This window comes from Sus scrofa, chromosome 3, assembly GCF_000003025.6.
Source record: "Sus scrofa isolate TJ Tabasco breed Duroc chromosome 3, Sscrofa11.1, whole genome shotgun sequence".
NCBI classification, from domain to species: domain Eukaryota; kingdom Metazoa; phylum Chordata; class Mammalia; order Artiodactyla; family Suidae; genus Sus; species Sus scrofa.
In genome coordinates, this window is record NC_010445.4 from 19,099,129 (window position 1) to 19,116,826 (window position 17,698).

General features: G+C 49.0%; 1 protein-coding gene across 3 annotated transcripts in view; it reads left to right on the top strand.

Annotated features, from left to right (window-relative positions):
- The window catches only part of GSG1L (GSG1 like), a 238,316-nt gene that overhangs the window by 194,892 nt on the left and 25,726 nt on the right, over window positions 1–17,698 (top strand). For 2 of the 3 annotated variants that reach the window (XM_021086437.1, XM_021086438.1), the window contains one exon: window positions 12,390–12,557. The exons of the other annotated variant lie outside the window; for it this stretch is intronic. In XM_021086437.1, the coding sequence (XP_020942096.1) occupies window positions 12,390–12,557 (168 nt within the window). The remainder of the gene's footprint in view (window positions 1–12,389; window positions 12,558–17,698) is intronic. 3 annotated transcript variants of the gene reach the window in all.

The window sequence follows — 17,698 nt, forward strand, 5'->3', positions numbered from 1 at the left end:
ACTGTGAACACCAGCCCCCCCCTTTTTGTATTTTTAGGGCCACATCACAGCTCACAGCAATGTTGGATCCTTAACCCACTGAGCGAGGCCAGGGATTGAACCTGTGTCCTCATGGATACTAGTCAGATTTGTTTCCGCTGAGCCATGATGGGAACTCCTGAATGCCAACCCTTTTAACATTACCGTTATTAACATGAAATTTAACACATATAATAACCCGTGTTGCATATTTAAAAACTGAGGCTCAGGAAGGTTGGGTCACTTGCCTGGGATTCTGAACCCCTCCACCTACAGGCCTCTTTCCAGCAACGCCTGGCTCTTCGTCCTGGAGGTGAGCCTGCTGGTGTCGGGCCGCGGGAACCTTTCTCCTTTTTAAAGCTGGGCTTCCTGCCCTGCTCCTCAGCACTGCCCGCCCCACACCCACCCCAGACTGGCCTCTCAAGGGGCACCCAATTCCCATTTGACTTATTTAAGGCCGGGCCCCAGTGTGCGGCCCCCATTAGGGCTGATCCATTTCTCCTTGTCACCAAGGCCTGCAAGATGGATCAGCCCCATTTTTCATCCCTCGCTTTTGGGGCCTTGCCAGGGCTGTGCAGTGTCATCTCTCTTGTTTAATATGTGTGAGGCCATTTGTCAAAATTCTGCCCCCACCCCCGGCCAGGGAGGAGGCCAGGTCCAAAGCACGATAGCGCCAGGCTCCATCTCCTGGCCCAGCGGGGCTGCAAGAACAGGCTGCAGAGCCTTATAGGTCAGGGTTGCCAAGGAGCTGGATTGATGTTGGAGACCAGCTGCCGAGAGGGATGCCAAGTTTCTGTGGTTGGTAGTCCGCTAGCCTGGGTTTAAACTTCACCCTGGCATGCACTGAGGGACTACTGTGGGCAGTACACACGAGTGGTTGAGGGGCAGCCTCTGGAATCAGACAGCTTGGGAGCAGATCCTAACCTTGGCCTTTGCCATCTGGGCTTTGGCTAAGTCACTTACCCTCCCAGTGCCTCAGGAGCCTCAGCTGTAAAATGGGGGCAGCCTGAGTTTCTACGTCACAGGGCAGTGTGCAGTGTGTGTGGTGTTTTAGCTGATGTGTCACGCAGCATCTCCAAACGTAGTGACTTAAAATTAACATGTGTTATTGTCTCTTATCAGCCAGGGGGTCCTGGCATGGGGTCCTCCATGGTACTTCGGCCAGGGCCAGCCCTCTGGGGCACTGCCAGGCCAGGCATCCGGGGCTGTCAGCAGGAAGGGCTTCTCGGGCACGGTGGCTGGGTCCCTAGAAAGGGTCCCTGGAGAAGGTCCCCAGAGGGCAGGCGTTCCTAGAGTTCCAAGTGGAAGCTACAAGTTTAGATTACGACCTTGCCTCAAAAGTCACACAGCGTCACTTCTGCGGCATTCTGTTCGTCAAGAGCAAATCGGAGTTCCCGTCGTGGCTCGGTGGTTGACGAATCTGACTGGGAACCATGAGGTTGTGGGTTCGATCCCTGGCCTTGCTCAGTGGGTTAAGGATCCAGCGCTGCCGTGAGCTGTGGTGTAGGTCGCAGACACGGCTTGGATCCCGTGTTGCTGTGGCTCTGGCATAGGCTTGGCAGCTACAGCTCCGATTGGACCCCTAGCCTGGGAACCTCCATATGCCGCAGGAGCAGCCCAAGAAATGGCAAAAAGACAAAAAAAGACAAAAAAAAAAAAAAAAAAAAAAAAGCTAATGATGGGATCAAGGGCGAGGAGAAAGGGTTGTGCAAAAGCATGAGCCCCAGGAGGGGTGGCTCATGGGAGGCCGTCTTTGGGGACTGCAGGACGTATCGCACGTGAGGCGCTTAGCCCAAAGAATGTGCTCCATGAATGTTGCTGTGAAAGGCAAAGCAAGCCATCCTCTCGGAGCCTCAGCTTCTTCAGCTCCAGAGCAGAGATCACACTGATGCATGTTTAATGGGGTTATAGTCTTAGGACCACGTGGCGCCCAGCTCTTAAAATGCTTCTATCCAATATGTGCTCCCTCCATAAGTGGCCATGATTATAAATGCTGATGACATTGGCCTTTTGGTAATGCCGCTCTTGCTTTCTGAGAGGCATGTGACTCAGATGTCCAAGAAGAGGACATCGGGTGGGCACGCAGGCAGCCCCTGGTGCTCCATTCCTCCCCGTCTCCCCAGACTGGCCACTTGCAGTTGTTTCTAGGACTTGAGTGTTTCCTGGAGACCCAGCCCTGGCCGTACCCTGTCCCCCCCCCACCCCCCGCACGCCCCAAGACTCCCCTCCTTGGGCCGCCACTAAGGCAGGGAGCCGCATCCCTGCCCTGCACCCTGGGCCCCCCAACCCTCCTGTCTGCTCCCCTTTTTAGGTCTTTGTCTTAACTCTGTCCACGTCCTCCTGTGACAATGCCAAGGCCAGCCCCTAGGGTAGGGGTGGGGGAGGGAGGGGGATGCGGGGAGCTGCTTGGCTTGGGGAGGGAGTGGGATGAGACCACCGTTGGTCGGTGCCTATTTTGAACTGGACACAGTGGAGGCACTTTACAAGCCCTGAGCTCTCAGGTCCTTTGTCCTTTAGCCTCTACTTGGAAGGGTTGCCTTTGACCCCCACTTAAAGGATGAAGACACAGGCTCGGAAAGAGCAAAGGCCCAAATCACACAATTAGCCGCAGAGCCTCCACATTGCATGCAGCCCAGGGCTGAACCCAGCCTGTAGGTGTTTTGTTTGAGCCGCCACATTGGGCTTTTTAAAAATTTGCATTTATTTCTAATATCCAAAATGGTAAAAATGTTTACATAAAGATGTGGGTTTCTGGGCATTCCTGTCATAGCTCAGCGGTTAAGGAATCTGACTAGCATCCATGAGGACACAGGTTCAATCCATGGCCTCACTTAGTGGGTTAAGGATCCAGTGTTGCCGTGAGCTGTGGTGTAGGTCAAAGACATGCCTGGGATCCCCAATTGTTGTGGCTGTGGTGTAGGGCAGCAGCTATAGCTCTGATTTGACCCCTAGTCTGGGAAGCTCCATAGGCTACGGCCTTAAAAAGCAAAAAAAAAAAATTGGTGTTTCTGGCTTCTCTTGACTATTGGAGGATACGTCCATGCCCTAATCCACATTGCCACATGGCAGCAGGCATCTTCAGCTGAGCAGAGGCTACCCCTTTTAGATGGGGCATAGGCTCCCCACTTTACCCCAGTCCCCACCACTCCCTATTGCATCACCTTACTCACACTGAATTCATCCATTTGACCCTGCAAGAATTAAGAGTTTGTAATCCCTGGTTGGAATGTCAACAGGCCAGTTTTCCTGGTGATGGTGGAAGAATAGCAAGCTAGTCATGTGCTACTTCTGTTTTGTGTCTGATCAAAATGGAAGGGGACAGGAAAAGGGCCCCTCTTACCCCAGCACACACAGTGAAACCCCAATTCTGAGCATTCACTTGACAGAACGAGGGTGGTGGAACATCGTGGAGTCATAGCTTATAAGAGCTGGACACCCAGAGAGGTTGAGCAGTTTGTCCCAGGTCACACAGCTAGAGTGTAGCTAGTTATGCCATGTCCAGGAGGGTAGTGCCCCTCTCTTTGCTTTTGGGGCCCACCTGTGTGCCACGTGGTAGCCTCATCGCTGCCCCTTCTCCTCCTCCTTCTCTTCCCCTCCTTTCCAGTCTCCATGACCTTGTGGAAACAGCAGACTAGCCCCTACCTCTCTGGGGAACCCAGGCTGCCCTGCCCTCTCTGCAGGGCTGAGCTGGCATTTTAGCAAGTTGATCCCTTGCAGTGGGGGTGTGTGTTCTGGAAGAGCCTTGGCCCCAAAGAGCCTTTGAAGAGGGTGTTTGCTGGTGTTACCAAGAGGCTGTGTGGTCAGCAAGAAGCTCTTACTCTTATTCATCTCACCAAGGCAAGTGGCACTGACCTTCTTTTCTCTAAGACCAGGGCAGGGAGAGACCCAGGTGGTACCCGAGGATGCTCTGCTGCCATGCGTGGACCAGCTGGGCCTTCAGATCCTGCCATCATCATCTCCTGTCCCATCAGTCCATGGACACTGAGGGTGGTCTGGATGGAGCATCTGTGCCTTGTCCTGCCCCACACAGTGACTCTGTGCCTGTCTGGCCCGAAGGGAGACAAGGGCTGCCTCCCTCAAGGACCAGCTACAGTCTTTCCACTGAGCAAAGCCTGGAAGAGATTTCAAGGTGGCATCCATGCACCTCTGAATCTGGTCCTCTAGCAACCCCCGCCCCAACCTCTGTAGCTCCCAGAGGATAGAGAGCTAGTTAACAGCCACCCCCACTGCCTGCCCCCATCACAGTGTCACAGCATCCATTCTGCTCTTGTCTCCCAAAACCAGGCCAACCACCCACATACCTCACTGCACCAGTCCAGCCGCATAAGATACAAGCACCAGCAGGCATTCCAGCCTTGAGGTTCTCAACCTGTGCCCTGCGTGGGGGCCTGGGAGCCTGGGAGTTTGGGGACCAAGGAAGCTGAAGACTCACAGGTGCAGCCCTGAGCCCCTCACCCACATCTAAATCAGAACAATGCTTTTGTATCTGTGGGGTTTTTTTTAAATCTGTTTTTGTTTTACCTCTGTTTATATTCATTCTACAAATATTTATTGGGTGCTTACTACATGTCAGGCATGGTTTTAGGTGCTAAAGATATAGCAGTGAACTAAACAAAGCTCCTGTTTTCATGAAGATCACATTCTGGTATGGGGGAAGACAATCCAAAAACAAATAAGGATTTGCACTTCTGGGAAGATGGAGCAGTCATGCCTCTCCCCATCCTCCTGCTAAGTACCACTGAAATCCCTGGACATTACACATATAAACATACCAAGCCAATGAAAGGTGGAGGGAAGACAATAGGTTTGCTAAGGATCAAGAGATAGCACTTTGGTAGGTACTTTTCATCTCATATATCCCAGATTTGGAGCTGAAGAAGTCAGCAACTCAGAAATGCTAACTGGCACACATGCCTCCCCCCAAAACCCCACTAAAAGTCTGCTTTTCTAGCCAAAGAGCCAGGAAAGGGGCAGTCTACCAAGACAGAAAGCTTTTAGCAAATACTGCTCTACCCAGTCACATATCACAGGAAAAAGAAACAAACACCCTTTGTCTCCATCCCACTCATGTCAAGTTTAGATTTCACTCACCAGGCTGAAATGTGGCACCCAACTGCTGCATACCCCACAACCTGCTGGGCTGGTACCAGAGTAGGTAGCTGGAATTTTCACCCTGCTTGACAGTAATAAGCAAGCCCCACACACCCCTGAGTGTCAGTGGAGGTCACATGAGGAGTCTGGGCTCCCAGCCCCACTAGGGCAGTAACAGCGTGCCTTCCCCCTCTCTATGGTGTGGTGTCAGAGGAGGAGCAGTGGAGAGTCAGGATTTTCACCCGCGCCCAGGGTGATGAAGTCATTCTCCTCTGTGTGGTGTCAGTGGAGGAAAACTGGGGAGCAGTAATGAGGCATTCCTGCCCCTTCCACCCAGAATGGTATCTGCAGAAGCCTGAGGGGGTCAAAACTCCCATCCCTGCCCAGCAGTAACCAGGAACCTTTCCACCTTGAATGTCAGTGGTAGCCCAGTGGGAAACCTGGATTTCTTCTCCTACCTGGCAATAACAAGGTCGTGTTCCCTCTTCCTTTGTCAGAATTCTGTCAGCAGAAGGTTTAAAGAAGATCCAGAGTCTTATTTTTAAAAATACTCAAAATGTCAAGATTGCAACTGAAAGTCACTCACCGTACCAAAACCTGGGGAGATTTCAACTTGAAAGCAGAAAGAATCAATAGATCACAATACTTAGATAGCAAAGATGTTAGAATAATCTGATAAAGATTCTAAAGCAATCATTGTTAAAATGCTTCAACAAGCAATTACAAACACCCTTGAAACAAATGAAATTTTTTTTTCTTTTGGTCTCAGGAAAAAAATAGAGTCTTCCAGGAAAGAACTGGAAAATATATAGAAAAACAAGTGGAAATTTTAGAACTGAAATTTAAAACTCAGTGGATAGGCTCAACAGAAGAATGGAGAGGACAGAGGAAAGAATCAGTGAACTTGAAGATAGGAGTTACCTAATCTGAACAGCAGAGAGAAAATAGATTTTTTTTTTTAAATGAACAGAGCATCAGTGACCTCGGGGACTATGACGAAAGATCTAACATTGAAGTGCCAGAAGGGGAGGGGAGAGAGGGTGCTGAAAAAGTACTCAAGGAAATAATAGCCGAAAATTTCCCCAGTTTTGTAAGACATAAACCTGCAGAGTCAAACTGAGTGAATCTCCAAACAGGATAAACCCAAAGACGTCCATACCATGACACATTATAGTCAAACTATGTTTTTATAAAACAAACAAACAAACTAGGAGTTCCCATTGTGGCTCAGCAATAATGAACCCAACTGTGAGGATGTGGGTTTGATCCTTGGCCCCGCTCAGTGAATCAAGGATCCAGCATTGCTGTGAACTGCAGTGTAGGTTGCAGACGTGGCTCAGATCTGGTGTTGCTGTGGCTATGTCGTATGCTGGCAGCTGCAGCTCTGATTCAACCCCTAGCCTGTGAACTTCCATATGGTGTGGGTGTGGCCTGAAAAAAATTTTAACTCCCCCCAAAATGAAAGTCAGAGAAAAAAGTATTGACAGCAGCAAAATAGAAACAATATCTTAACTTTAGAGAAAACCAATTTAAATAGTGGATTTTGCATCAGAAATCAAGGGGCTAGAAGTAAATGAGATGGTTCAAGTGCTGAAAGAGAAGAACCATCAATTTAGAATTCCATTTCTAGTAAAAATATCCTTCAGAAAAGGGAAGGGTATATCAAGGCATTCTCAGGTGAAGGAAAACTACAAAAATCTGCTATCAGCAGATCTATCCTAATAGAATGGTTAATGGAAGTTCTCTAAACAGAAAAAAAAAAAGTTAAAGAAGGAATTTTGGAACATTAAGAATGAAGAAAGAACATTTTGCCTTTCCTCTTGAGTTTACTAAATTATGCTTGATGATTGAAGCAAAAATTATAACATGGTCTGATATGGTTCTAAATTATATTTAAGACAAATAGATTATCAATGAGAGAAGATAAAAGGCCATAAAAGGAAAACCACATAATCATACCAATCAATGAAGAAAAACATTTGGCAAAATTCAATATGCATTCATGATTTTAAAGACTCGCAGAAAACCAGAGGAGAACTAGAGGGGTGACTTCCTAGACTTAATAAAGCACATCTACAAAGCACTTGCACCTAATATTATACCTAATGGTGAAAGATTGAATGCTTTCTCCCTAGGACTGGGAACACCAGTCTCTCTCAACATAGTGCTGGAAGTTCTTGCTAGTGCAAGGCATGAAAAGTAAATAAGCAGCATAGAGATTGGAAAGGAAGAAATAAACTATACCTATTTGCAGATGATATGATTGTCTATGTAGAAAAATCAAAAGAAATCTACCCTCTCGAAAACACCTAGACCTAATAAATGAGTTCAATATGATCTCAAGTTATAAGATAAAAATACAAAAAAAATCAACTATATTTCTATAAACTAGCAAAGAACAGTCGGACAACAAAACTAAAAATGTATTATCATTGACCCTCAAAAAAGGGAAATAGTCATAAATCTAACAAAAATATCTATAGGATTGCATGCTGAAACCCACAAAATGCCAATGAAGGAGATTAAAGAAGACCTAAATAAGTGGAGAGGTATACCATGCTCATGGCCAAGAGGTGGATTCTCCTCAAGTTGTTATAGAGGTTTAATGCAATTCGCATTAATCTCAGCAACATTTGGGAATTCCTGTTGTGACACAGTGAAAACGAATCTGACTGGTATCCATGAGGATGCAGGTTTGATCCCTGGCCTCGCTCAGTGATTCAAGTATCTGGAGTTGCTGTGAGTTGTGGTGTAGGTTGCAGATGTGGCTCAGGTCCCACGTTGCAGTGGTTGTGGCATAGGTCAGCAGCTGTAGCTCTGATTTGCCCCCTAGCCTGGGAATTTACATATGTTGAGGGTGTGGCCCTAAAAAGAAACAAAAAAAGAGAGAGAGAGAGAATCTCAGCAACATTTCTTGTAGGTTTAGACAAGATTATTTAAAATTTATCAGGAAAGGTGAAGGAACTAGAATAGCTAAAATAATTTTGAGAAAGAAGAATAAAGTGGGAGGAATCAGTCTACCAGGTTTCAAGACTTATTTTATAGCTAGAGTAATCCAGACCATGCAGTATTGGGGGAGGGGGAGGTGTATAGATCAATGGAACAGAACAAAGAACCCAGAAATAGTCCCTTACAGATATGCCCAACTGATTTTTGACAAAGGTGTAAATTCATTCAGTGGAGGTGGAGTAGCTTTTTCAACAAATTATGCTGGAGTTGTTTGATATTCATAGACCAAAAAAAAAAATCTTGATCTAAACTCCTTACCTTCTATAAAAATTAATTCAAAATGTATCATGGACCTAGATATGAAATATAAAAACTATAAAATTTTTAGGAAAAAAATAGGATAAAATCTTTGAGATTTAGACCTGGCAAAGCATTCTTAGACTTGACATCCAAACCACCAAAAGCTTAAAGAGAAACCTTGATAAAATGGATTTTGTCAAAATTACACACTTTTGCTCTGTGAAAAACCTTGTTCCCCGAGGTTGAAAAGATAAGCTAAAGACTAGAAGACATTAGTATAAATCATGAATTTGACAAAGGACTAGTATCTAGGTGCTATAAAAACACTCAAAACTCAACAACGACAGCAAAATCATCCAATAAGAAAGTGGGCAAAAAACATAAACAGACATGTTATGAAAGAGATGGCACAGATGGCAACTAAGCAGATGAAAAGATGAAAAGATGTTCAACACGATTATCCATTAGGGAAATGCAAATGAAAGCCACAATGGGGTATTTCCACATGTCTATCAGAATAGCTCAAATTAATAAATAGTGACAACACCTAAAGCTGGTGGGAATGTGGAGCAACTCATACATTGCCCTAGGAACCCTATTTAGGAATATAAAGGCACCGTCTCTTGATACACATAACTTGGATGACTCTCCAGAGAATTAGGCTGGGGTTGGGGGATGATCCCAAATGTGCGATGCCACGTCCAGGACTGCAGGGCAGCGGGAGATCCTGAAAGAGGGACGGCGAGGTTTAACAAAACACACAAGACTCTTTTACAGTTAGAAAGTGGGGGACCAGGAAGCACTCTGTTCTGCAGAAGAAAGGTGCCAGGGCTTTCGCCCACGTGACTTTTATCAGGGAAGGTGATGTATGTAGGTTAAGGAGAAACTCTCAGGCACAGGCGATGACAAAACTATCTCCCAGTAAATAACAAAGGAAAATACTAGCAACCAGTTACAGGTGCATACCTCTAGGGCATAGTGCAGCTGCTCATAGAATAGCATGGTTGATGCATAACTCCCTTATCTTGTCTTTGAAGGAGATCCTGCACTTTAGAGCTCCGTGTCAGCATATTCCTTAGCTCGTTGTGCTTTTGCACGTACACCAAGTTTGCCTTCTGCAGAGTTCAGCAGTCCAGTGGTCTCCCAGCAGTACATACCAAGTGGTTCCATTTATTTAACATGCTTGAAATGACAAAACGAGAGAGTGAAGAAGGGATTAGTGGTTGCCAGGGGTGGGGAGGGATATAGGTGTGGCTATAAAATGGCAACGGACGGATCAGACAGATTATTGTGGTGATGGAATGAAAAACCATCTTGTGTCTTGACTGTACCAAAGTCAAGATCCTGGTCGTGTACTTCTTTGCAGGAGGCTATCATTGGGGGAAAATTAGGTAAAGAGTACATGGGATCTCTCTGAATTATTTCTTACAACTGCATGTGAATCTAGAATGATCTCAAAACGTTTAATTTAAAAATGAAGAATAAAAAATAATATAAAAAAGATGCAAGAGAATTATAGGATGTTATGAGGATGGGGTGAAATTAAACAGGAGTAGCTGAGAGAGAGTGATGCCCCTTTTCTGGTTGGGCCATCAGAGTTGGGAATTAGAGCTGGTCGTAGTTAAAAATCCCCTGGTTGTAAAGACTAGAAAAATCACTTCAAAACTAACTTATGGGAGTTCCCATCATAGCTCAGCAGAAATGAATCTGACTAGTATCCATGAGGACGTGGGTTCAATCCCTGGCCTTGCTCAGTGGGTTAAGGATCTGGCATTGCTGTGAGCTGTGGTGTAGGCCAGTGGCTACAGCTCTGATTTGACCCCTAGCCTGGGAACCTCCATATGCCACGGCTACGGCCCTAAAAAGATTAAAAAAAAAAAAACTAACTTATGCAAAATAGGGAATTTATAGAAAGTAATTGTGTAAGAATTTTTGTTGCCAATTTCAGAAACCCATTTCAAACTGGCCTAAAGAAAAAAAAAATCCAAAAAAAGAAATGTGGGCTCCTATAATTGAAAGTCCAGGGATAATGGCTTCACTTCAGGGGTGTAGCTCCTTTTTGTGGCTCTCCTTTCTTATGAGTCAGCTTCATTCTCAAGCTTGGGGGTGGCCCATTGGGTTCCAGCAGCTCCTGGCTCAAATCCTACCAGCTTGGCAATACAGAAAAAAAAGATGAGCCCTGTTTCCGAATAGCTTCAGCAAAGGCCTAGAATTAAGTCTCAGCAGCCTTATTTGGGTGTCTCATGTCCGTCCCTGAACCAATTACAATGGCTAGAGGGATGTGACACTCTCACTGGCCACGTCTAGGTCATGTGCACGCTCCTGAAAGTTAGGGGTGAGACCAGGTCCCTACAAACCTCATGGCCCAAGGGCGGGGGGAGGAGTGGTCCCTTTACAGAACAGGCACTGGTCAGGCCACACTACAGACATATACTTTTGGAATCCCAGAAAAAAGCCCACTTCTTCATTCTCCATCCTTAAGTTCTGAATTGCCATCAGTCCAATTCAGACATCCCAGATGGAGCTAGAATCTTCAGCTTCATTGCTCAGAGGAAGAGAGTATCTGATTGGACCAGCTTTGGCCAGACGTTTGTCCATCTTTGATGGATAGGGAGGTTCTTAGAGGGGCCAGGCTGACACCCACAGTTGTCTATTACAGATACTGAGTGCTTCTGGAGGATTGCAGTTAGCTCCTTACGAAAAAATGGGGGCATCTATTAATGGCTTGGGTGATAAGGGCTACTTGATGACTGGAGATCCTTGGGAGTAAGGCTGAATCCACAGATTTCCCCTTGCTTTTCCTCTGGGTTCTCTGAGGCTGACAAAGAGAGCAGTGGGCATGAGAGGTGGGCTGCATGGGGCATGCAGGGGCCCTGATGTTGAGAAACCTGAAAGCTGGCTGGTGAAGGTGGAGGCTGGAGCCGCTGAGACAGTGCAGAGTTGGCAGCAGCAAGACTGAGCCCTTCATGGGGAGGAAACCAGTTTGCAAGGCAGAGACTGGGGAACAGGGACTTGAGAAACCAGACTAGGGGGAACTGGAGGGGGGCTGGTACCCCAGTCCTGGTTCTAGATATTACTGCATGGTCTTGAATGGAGGAATCAGGCAGGAGGCCATTTCCAGAATGGGCACTGGGTCGGAGAAGACCAGTGTCCTGGCCAGATGAGTCTCCTGGCTCCACGTGCCCTCCCTTTCTTTCCAGATGTATGTGGAACAGATTCTCCAGCTCTGGCTGGCTCAACATACACAGCAGAGGAGCACAGCCAAAAGTGTGGAGGAAGTGTGAGCAGAGAGCCTTAATCTAACAGACAAAGAGTTTGGAAATCAAGTCAGAAGTGGGTAGTAAGAATGTTGATAATAGCGATGATAGTAATAATAACAAGCCTTTCTTGGGTGCCTGCCAGGTGCCACGCATTGTTCTAAGATATTTTTAATGGGTCGTCGTCTCCTTTACTCCTTGCAACAGCTCTGTGATACGGTGTGATAGGAGGCAGAGGGGTGAAGTACCTTTGCCAAGGTCCCTTGTGAACAAGGGCAATTTAACTCTCCTGGAAAACCAGCTGCTAGGATATCTGACCCCCATCTACTTCTCCATCATCAGCTCCAACTAATCTCCTCGCACCCCCTCTCTCCAGCACCCCAAACTCCCTATAGTCGGCGGAATGCTTCCTATCGCCTTCTGTCGCCACGCCTTTGCACATGCTCTTCCCTCTTCCTGGAATGTCCCTTCCCCTTTCAAAGTCTCTATCATCCCCCAAGACCCAGGGCAACCATCCCCGTATTCTGGTACCTTTCCCTGATGCCAACCCCTGGATGGAATGACTCGCTCTCTTCTTGCCTCCCAGTAATGACCTCTGTTGCGTCTGCATCACAGCGTATGGACAGTGCTGTTTCCCAGACCAGACCCCGAGGGGCTGCCCAAGCCCTACGCTTCTCTACGGCCGCATCCGCGCAGGTCTGGAAGTCTGGTGGGTGTGGTTTTCTGTGCCCTGCTCCCCCTCACCGTGGCACCTCTCTCCTCGTCTCTTGGCAGCCTGGCGTGGGGCTCCTTTACCTGCTGCATGGCAGCCTCTGTCACCACGCTCAACTCCTACACCAAGACGGTCGTTGAGTTCCGGCACAAGCGCAAGGTTTTTGAGCAGGGCTACCGGGAGGAGCCGACCTTCATAGACCCTGAGGCCATCAAGTACTTCCGGGAGAGGTCAGTGCACCCGGGGTCACTTCCGGCCCCCACCGGCAATCCGAAGCCCAAGGCCTGGCCTCACTGGCCCTAAAGCTTCAGTCGAATACTAGAACGGTCCAATGGAAGTATTCTGGCGGGCTGGGGGGTGGAAGGGGCAGGGTGGGTGAGGCAGAGTTTGGACCCCACTATGTTGCAATTTCTGGCACATTGTAATGTTGTCTGGGGCATGAGGTTGCCTTGGGCTTATGAGGTCAGAGCCTGAAAAACCAGGAAGGAAATCAAGTTGAGTGTTGGCCATATGTCCCCATGCTTCTTAGACCTAAGATTAATGTCACAGAGAGGCTGAACCAAAGTTTCCTTCTTGGGCTCTATTGCAGCACTGAGGGGAAAAAAGGGTGGGGGGAGTTCCCATCATGGCTCAGTGGAAACGAATCTGACTAGCGTCCATGAGGACACAGGTTCGATCCCTGGCCTCGCTCAGTGGGTTAAGGATCCGGCATTGAGCTGTGGAGTAGGTTGCTGATGCGGCTTGGATCCTGCGTTGCTGTGGCTGTGGTGTAGACCGGCAGCTACAGCTCCGATTTAACCCCTAGCCTGAGAACTTCCAGTGGGATTAGTGATGGTGGCTAGAAGAGGAAGTCTCCTCAAGGTCAGAGACTGCATCTCAGTCCTTAGAGTCCAGCTGGGAATAGAGGAGGTGAAAATAAATGATGGATGGATGGATGGATGGATGGATGGATGGATGGATGGATGGGTGACTGGATGGATGCTGGATGGATGGAGAGTTGGGTGGATGTATGTAGGGTTGGGTGGGTGGATGGATGGATGGATGCTGGATGGATAGGTGGATGAATGGAAAGACAGGCAGATGGTTGTCATATTTGTCGTATTTCCTGGGACCATCTCCTCATAAACTACCCATGCCCAAGTCATTATCACAGAGTCTGCTTTGGGGGGAGCTGATTGGACATGCAATAATGCCTTGGAGTAGCATGAAACTGAAGGGTTCTCAGGACTGATGACAGAATCTGAGGAGGAAAAAGGGGGAAGGAAGCTATGGAGCTGGGCAGCGTTGAGGCGTTGGACTCTCCCTGGGGCACATGGAAGGGTTTCAAGCCAAGGAGTTGCATGGTGGGGGACAATGGGGAACATGCAGGGACTTCTCTCTGATGGCTACAGACCCCCCTTTTTTGCCACATGAGCCTCTCTTCTATCTCTTGAACCCTGCAAGCTCATCTCCACTTGGGAACCCTCACACCTGCAGTACCCCGCCTGGAATACTCACCTGGCTGGCTCACTCAGGCAATCTCGGCTCAGACGTCCCCTGCTCAGGGGGGACCTTCCTTAATCACTTGGTCTAAATTTGCATACCCCCCTGGCCTAGTCATTCTTTATCCCTTTGATGCTTTTTCCTTTTTTTTCTTTTTAGGGCTGCACCTTTGGCACATAGCGGTTCCCAGGCTAAGGGTCCAATTGGAGATAGAGCTGCCAGTCTACACCACAGCCACAGCAATGGGGGATCCAAGCTGGATCTGTGACCTACACCACAGCTCAGGGCCATGCCGGATGCGTAACCCACTGAGTGGGGCCAAGGATCGAACCCACATCCTCATGGATATGAGTCCAGTTCATTACCACTGAGCCACGACGGGAACTCCCCTTTGCTGCTTTTTCATAGCACCTACACAACCTGACATTCTATCTGTGTGATTAGCTTGTAGACTGAGCTCTGGGGACAGCGGGGCTCTGTTCTCTTCTTCCCCACTGTATTCTAGGGCTGTACCAGGCACCTAGCAGGTGCTCATTTAACACCTTTTTGTTCGTTTGGTGTGTGTGTGTGTATACGTGTCCATGTGTATGTGATAGACTAAATTCTCCTTGGAGACTTCAGCTCTGGCTGCTTCGTGCCCTTTCAGCAGCAGCCCCACCATCAATTGGGTACATTTCGGCATCCGAGCGCCCCTACACGGACGTCCCAGGTCAAGTGTCCAGGCCTGGATGGGTCAGCTGAGGTCAGGTTGACCTGGCACCAGGCCCACCTTGCCCACTGCTGTGGACAGTCCCCTAGGAGGATGGCAATAGGTGGCATGACACGGGACCCATAATAGGCACTCATAAAATGTGGGGTTTTTTTGGGGGGTGGTTGTTTTTGGTTTTTGCTTTTAAGGGCCGCTCTCATGGGATATGGAGGTTCCCAGGCTAGGGGTCCAATTGGAACCACAGCTGCCAGCCTACACCACAGCCACAGCCACGCCAGATCCCAGCCACGTCTGTGATCTACACCACAGCTCACAGCAACGCTGGATCCTTAACCCACTGAGCGAGGCCAGGGATCAAACCCACAACCTCATGGTTCCTAGTCGGATTCGTTTTCGCTGTGCCACCACGGGAACTCCTCATGTGATGTTTATAGCAGTCATGTAAGCACCCGATGCCTAAAGCCACCTCATTAGCCCGATATCAGCTGTCCCCTCAGCTGTGGGAGAGCCTGGGGCATCCACAGGCAGCCTGGTTTTGCTGAGGCAGAAGACAAGACCTTTTGCTTCCTCATCAGCCAGAAGCTGCCATTTGCTGCTCCCTAACAGCTCAGGCCCCAGCAACGTGGGAGAAGATAAAAGCTTCCTAGCATATGTGCAGAATATCACTTTACACGTTCATAACTTGAACATTATGCAGAGGTTCATCAAATTTTATTTCCCTTCCTCTCCAAGGAGAACATTTCAGCTTAGCTGGGCTGTTCCCTTTTTTTTTTTTTTTTTTTTTTTTTTGGTGCCTCCCCTGCAAAGCGCTCTGAGCACATGGACAGATGTCTGCACTGGTCTGCAGGGGTCTAAGCAGCAGGGCTGACCTACTATGGTGGCTGGAGTCACCAAAACCCACAGCCAGGGACACGACAGAGAGGGATCCTTGACCCTACCTGCAAATGTTTCCTCCACCTTGGGGGGTGGGCAGGGGCTGCCATGAAAAGAATCAGGGCTCAGGAGCCCCTTGACTGGAATTTTCCAATTCTTTTGCCTCTCTGCTGTGTGACGTGAGGCAAGTTGCTGAGCCCCTCTGGGCTGGGTTCCTCTAACTCAAGGTAAGAGAACCCAGAGTGCTTGGCATCCTGGGAATGCCCAAATTTGATGACCCAGGTAATGGAGTGAGCGCATTGTGTGGCATCTCCTGTGTGACTTCCAGTCCCTTCTGCTACTGATGCCAAGCATATAGCTTGGTAACGATTAGCTTAGGATGGAGACGGAGTGTTTTAGACGGTAGGGATCCAAGAATCATGTTCACAACCATAGCAAACGGGTGGGTTTGATACAAGGCAGGCTGTGAATACAGAAGAGGGGTGTGGCAAAGACGTGCCCTGGGAGAGGGTGCAGGGTCTCCCAAACGCCTCCCACCACTCCTACCACTGGGAGAGGCACCCCTGGCTGAAGGCCCCATGTGGGCTGATGGAGCAGGAGGGGCCAGGCTGTCGCCCACTGCACCCCACTTCTGTCTTGTTGGATTTTTCTCTGTAGAAATTGGGTCTGAGGAGTGAGCAGGTAGATTCTGAACTGTTTTCAAGGGTTTTGAAATGTAGGGGTGTGTGGAAGAAAGGTATGGGTATATATGCATGTATGTGTGTGCTTTGCACATGCTTGTGTGCATGTGTGTGTGTGTGTGTGTGTGTCTGTGTCTGTCTGTGTAGGGCCATCTTGCTCCCCTGTGAGGGGCTTGTGGGGGAGGGAGAGCAGCCTTGCCTGTCCCAGCTCTGAGAAACGTCTGGAGTTAAGCCCTCCCAGCGTCACCCTGCCTGTCACCCCCAAGGAGGGCGTCTTAATCCGGCCTCCCAGGGGAGGGTCGGAAGCTGCAGGGTGCAAGGTAAATATTTGCACATCCGGTACTTTCTGGAATGCTTGATGTTCAGGTCTGGTTTAACAACACGGGGAAGGAAATGAGACCCTGTTGGATTGGACTCCAGGGGGACTTCGGCCAACTGAGCAAACATCCCCCGCCTCCCTCGGGGAAGCCAGGGGTTTCAGGGAGGAGGGCAGCGCCTCCTCCAGGATCACACCACCCCACGACATTCCCTAGTTCCGAGCCGCCCCGCCCCCGTCCCGTCCCATCCCATCCGGTGCCGTCCAGCCTCGTCCTAGTCTCTGAACTTCCTTGTCCATTCACTGCCGCCTTCCCGCCGCGCATGCGCACAGCGCCCCAGCGGGGCACGCTTTCCTGGCTTCCGCTCTGTCCCTGACACCTAGAAGCGTGGGGGCTCAACAAGTTATTAACTACTCGTGATAATTGCATTGTTAATTATAGTTATGCAGTACCTCCTGTTGCAGGCACTGTTCGAGGGAAGATGTGAGCGAACAGACCAGGGCTGGGATTAGCTCTGCGGTTTTTTTAGCTGTGAGTCCCCCACGTGAATCACTTTACCTCCCAGCCCTGCCGCCTCTTCCATCACCTGCCCGGCCCCTGGCTCTGGTTCGGGGAGTGCAGTAGAATGGGGTGCACAGCGGGTGCCGCGGTGGGGGTCTCCTGGAGGTGACTCCAGGGGGAGCACTCAGCACCACCCCAGGGCAGACAGAGGATAGAAGAGCCGTCAGGGACGAGACCCTCAAACCAAGAGTTTGTTTTTTTTTTTTTTTTCTTTTTTGGCCACCCTGCCCCCCAGCATATGGAGCTCCAGGGCCAGGGATCAGACCCCAGCCACCATCTCTATCTAAGCTGAAGCTGCAGCAAGGCTGGATCCTTAACCCGCTGTGCCAGGCTGAGGTTTGAATTCACTTCCCAGAGCTCTCAAGATGCTGCCAATGCCATTGCTCCACAGCAGTAGCTCCTCAAGCCAAGTTTTTATTTATTTTTATTTTTAGTCTTTTTGTCTTCTTTAGGGCCGAGCCGGCGGCATATGGAGGTTCCCAGGCTAGGGGTGGAATCAGAGCTGCAGCTGCCGGCCTTACACCACAGCCACAGCAATACGGGATCTGAGCTGTGTCTGTGACCTACAGCACAGCTTAGGGCAACACTGGATTCTTAACCCACTGAGAAATGCCAGGGATTGAACCCGCATCCTCATGGATACTAGATGGGCCATGGGCAGGAGAAGGTGTTCCCAGGCTTAGGCGACCGTACAAGCAGAGGCCAGGACAGGCAACAGACAAGAGTATTGAAAATTGAAGCAGTTGAGT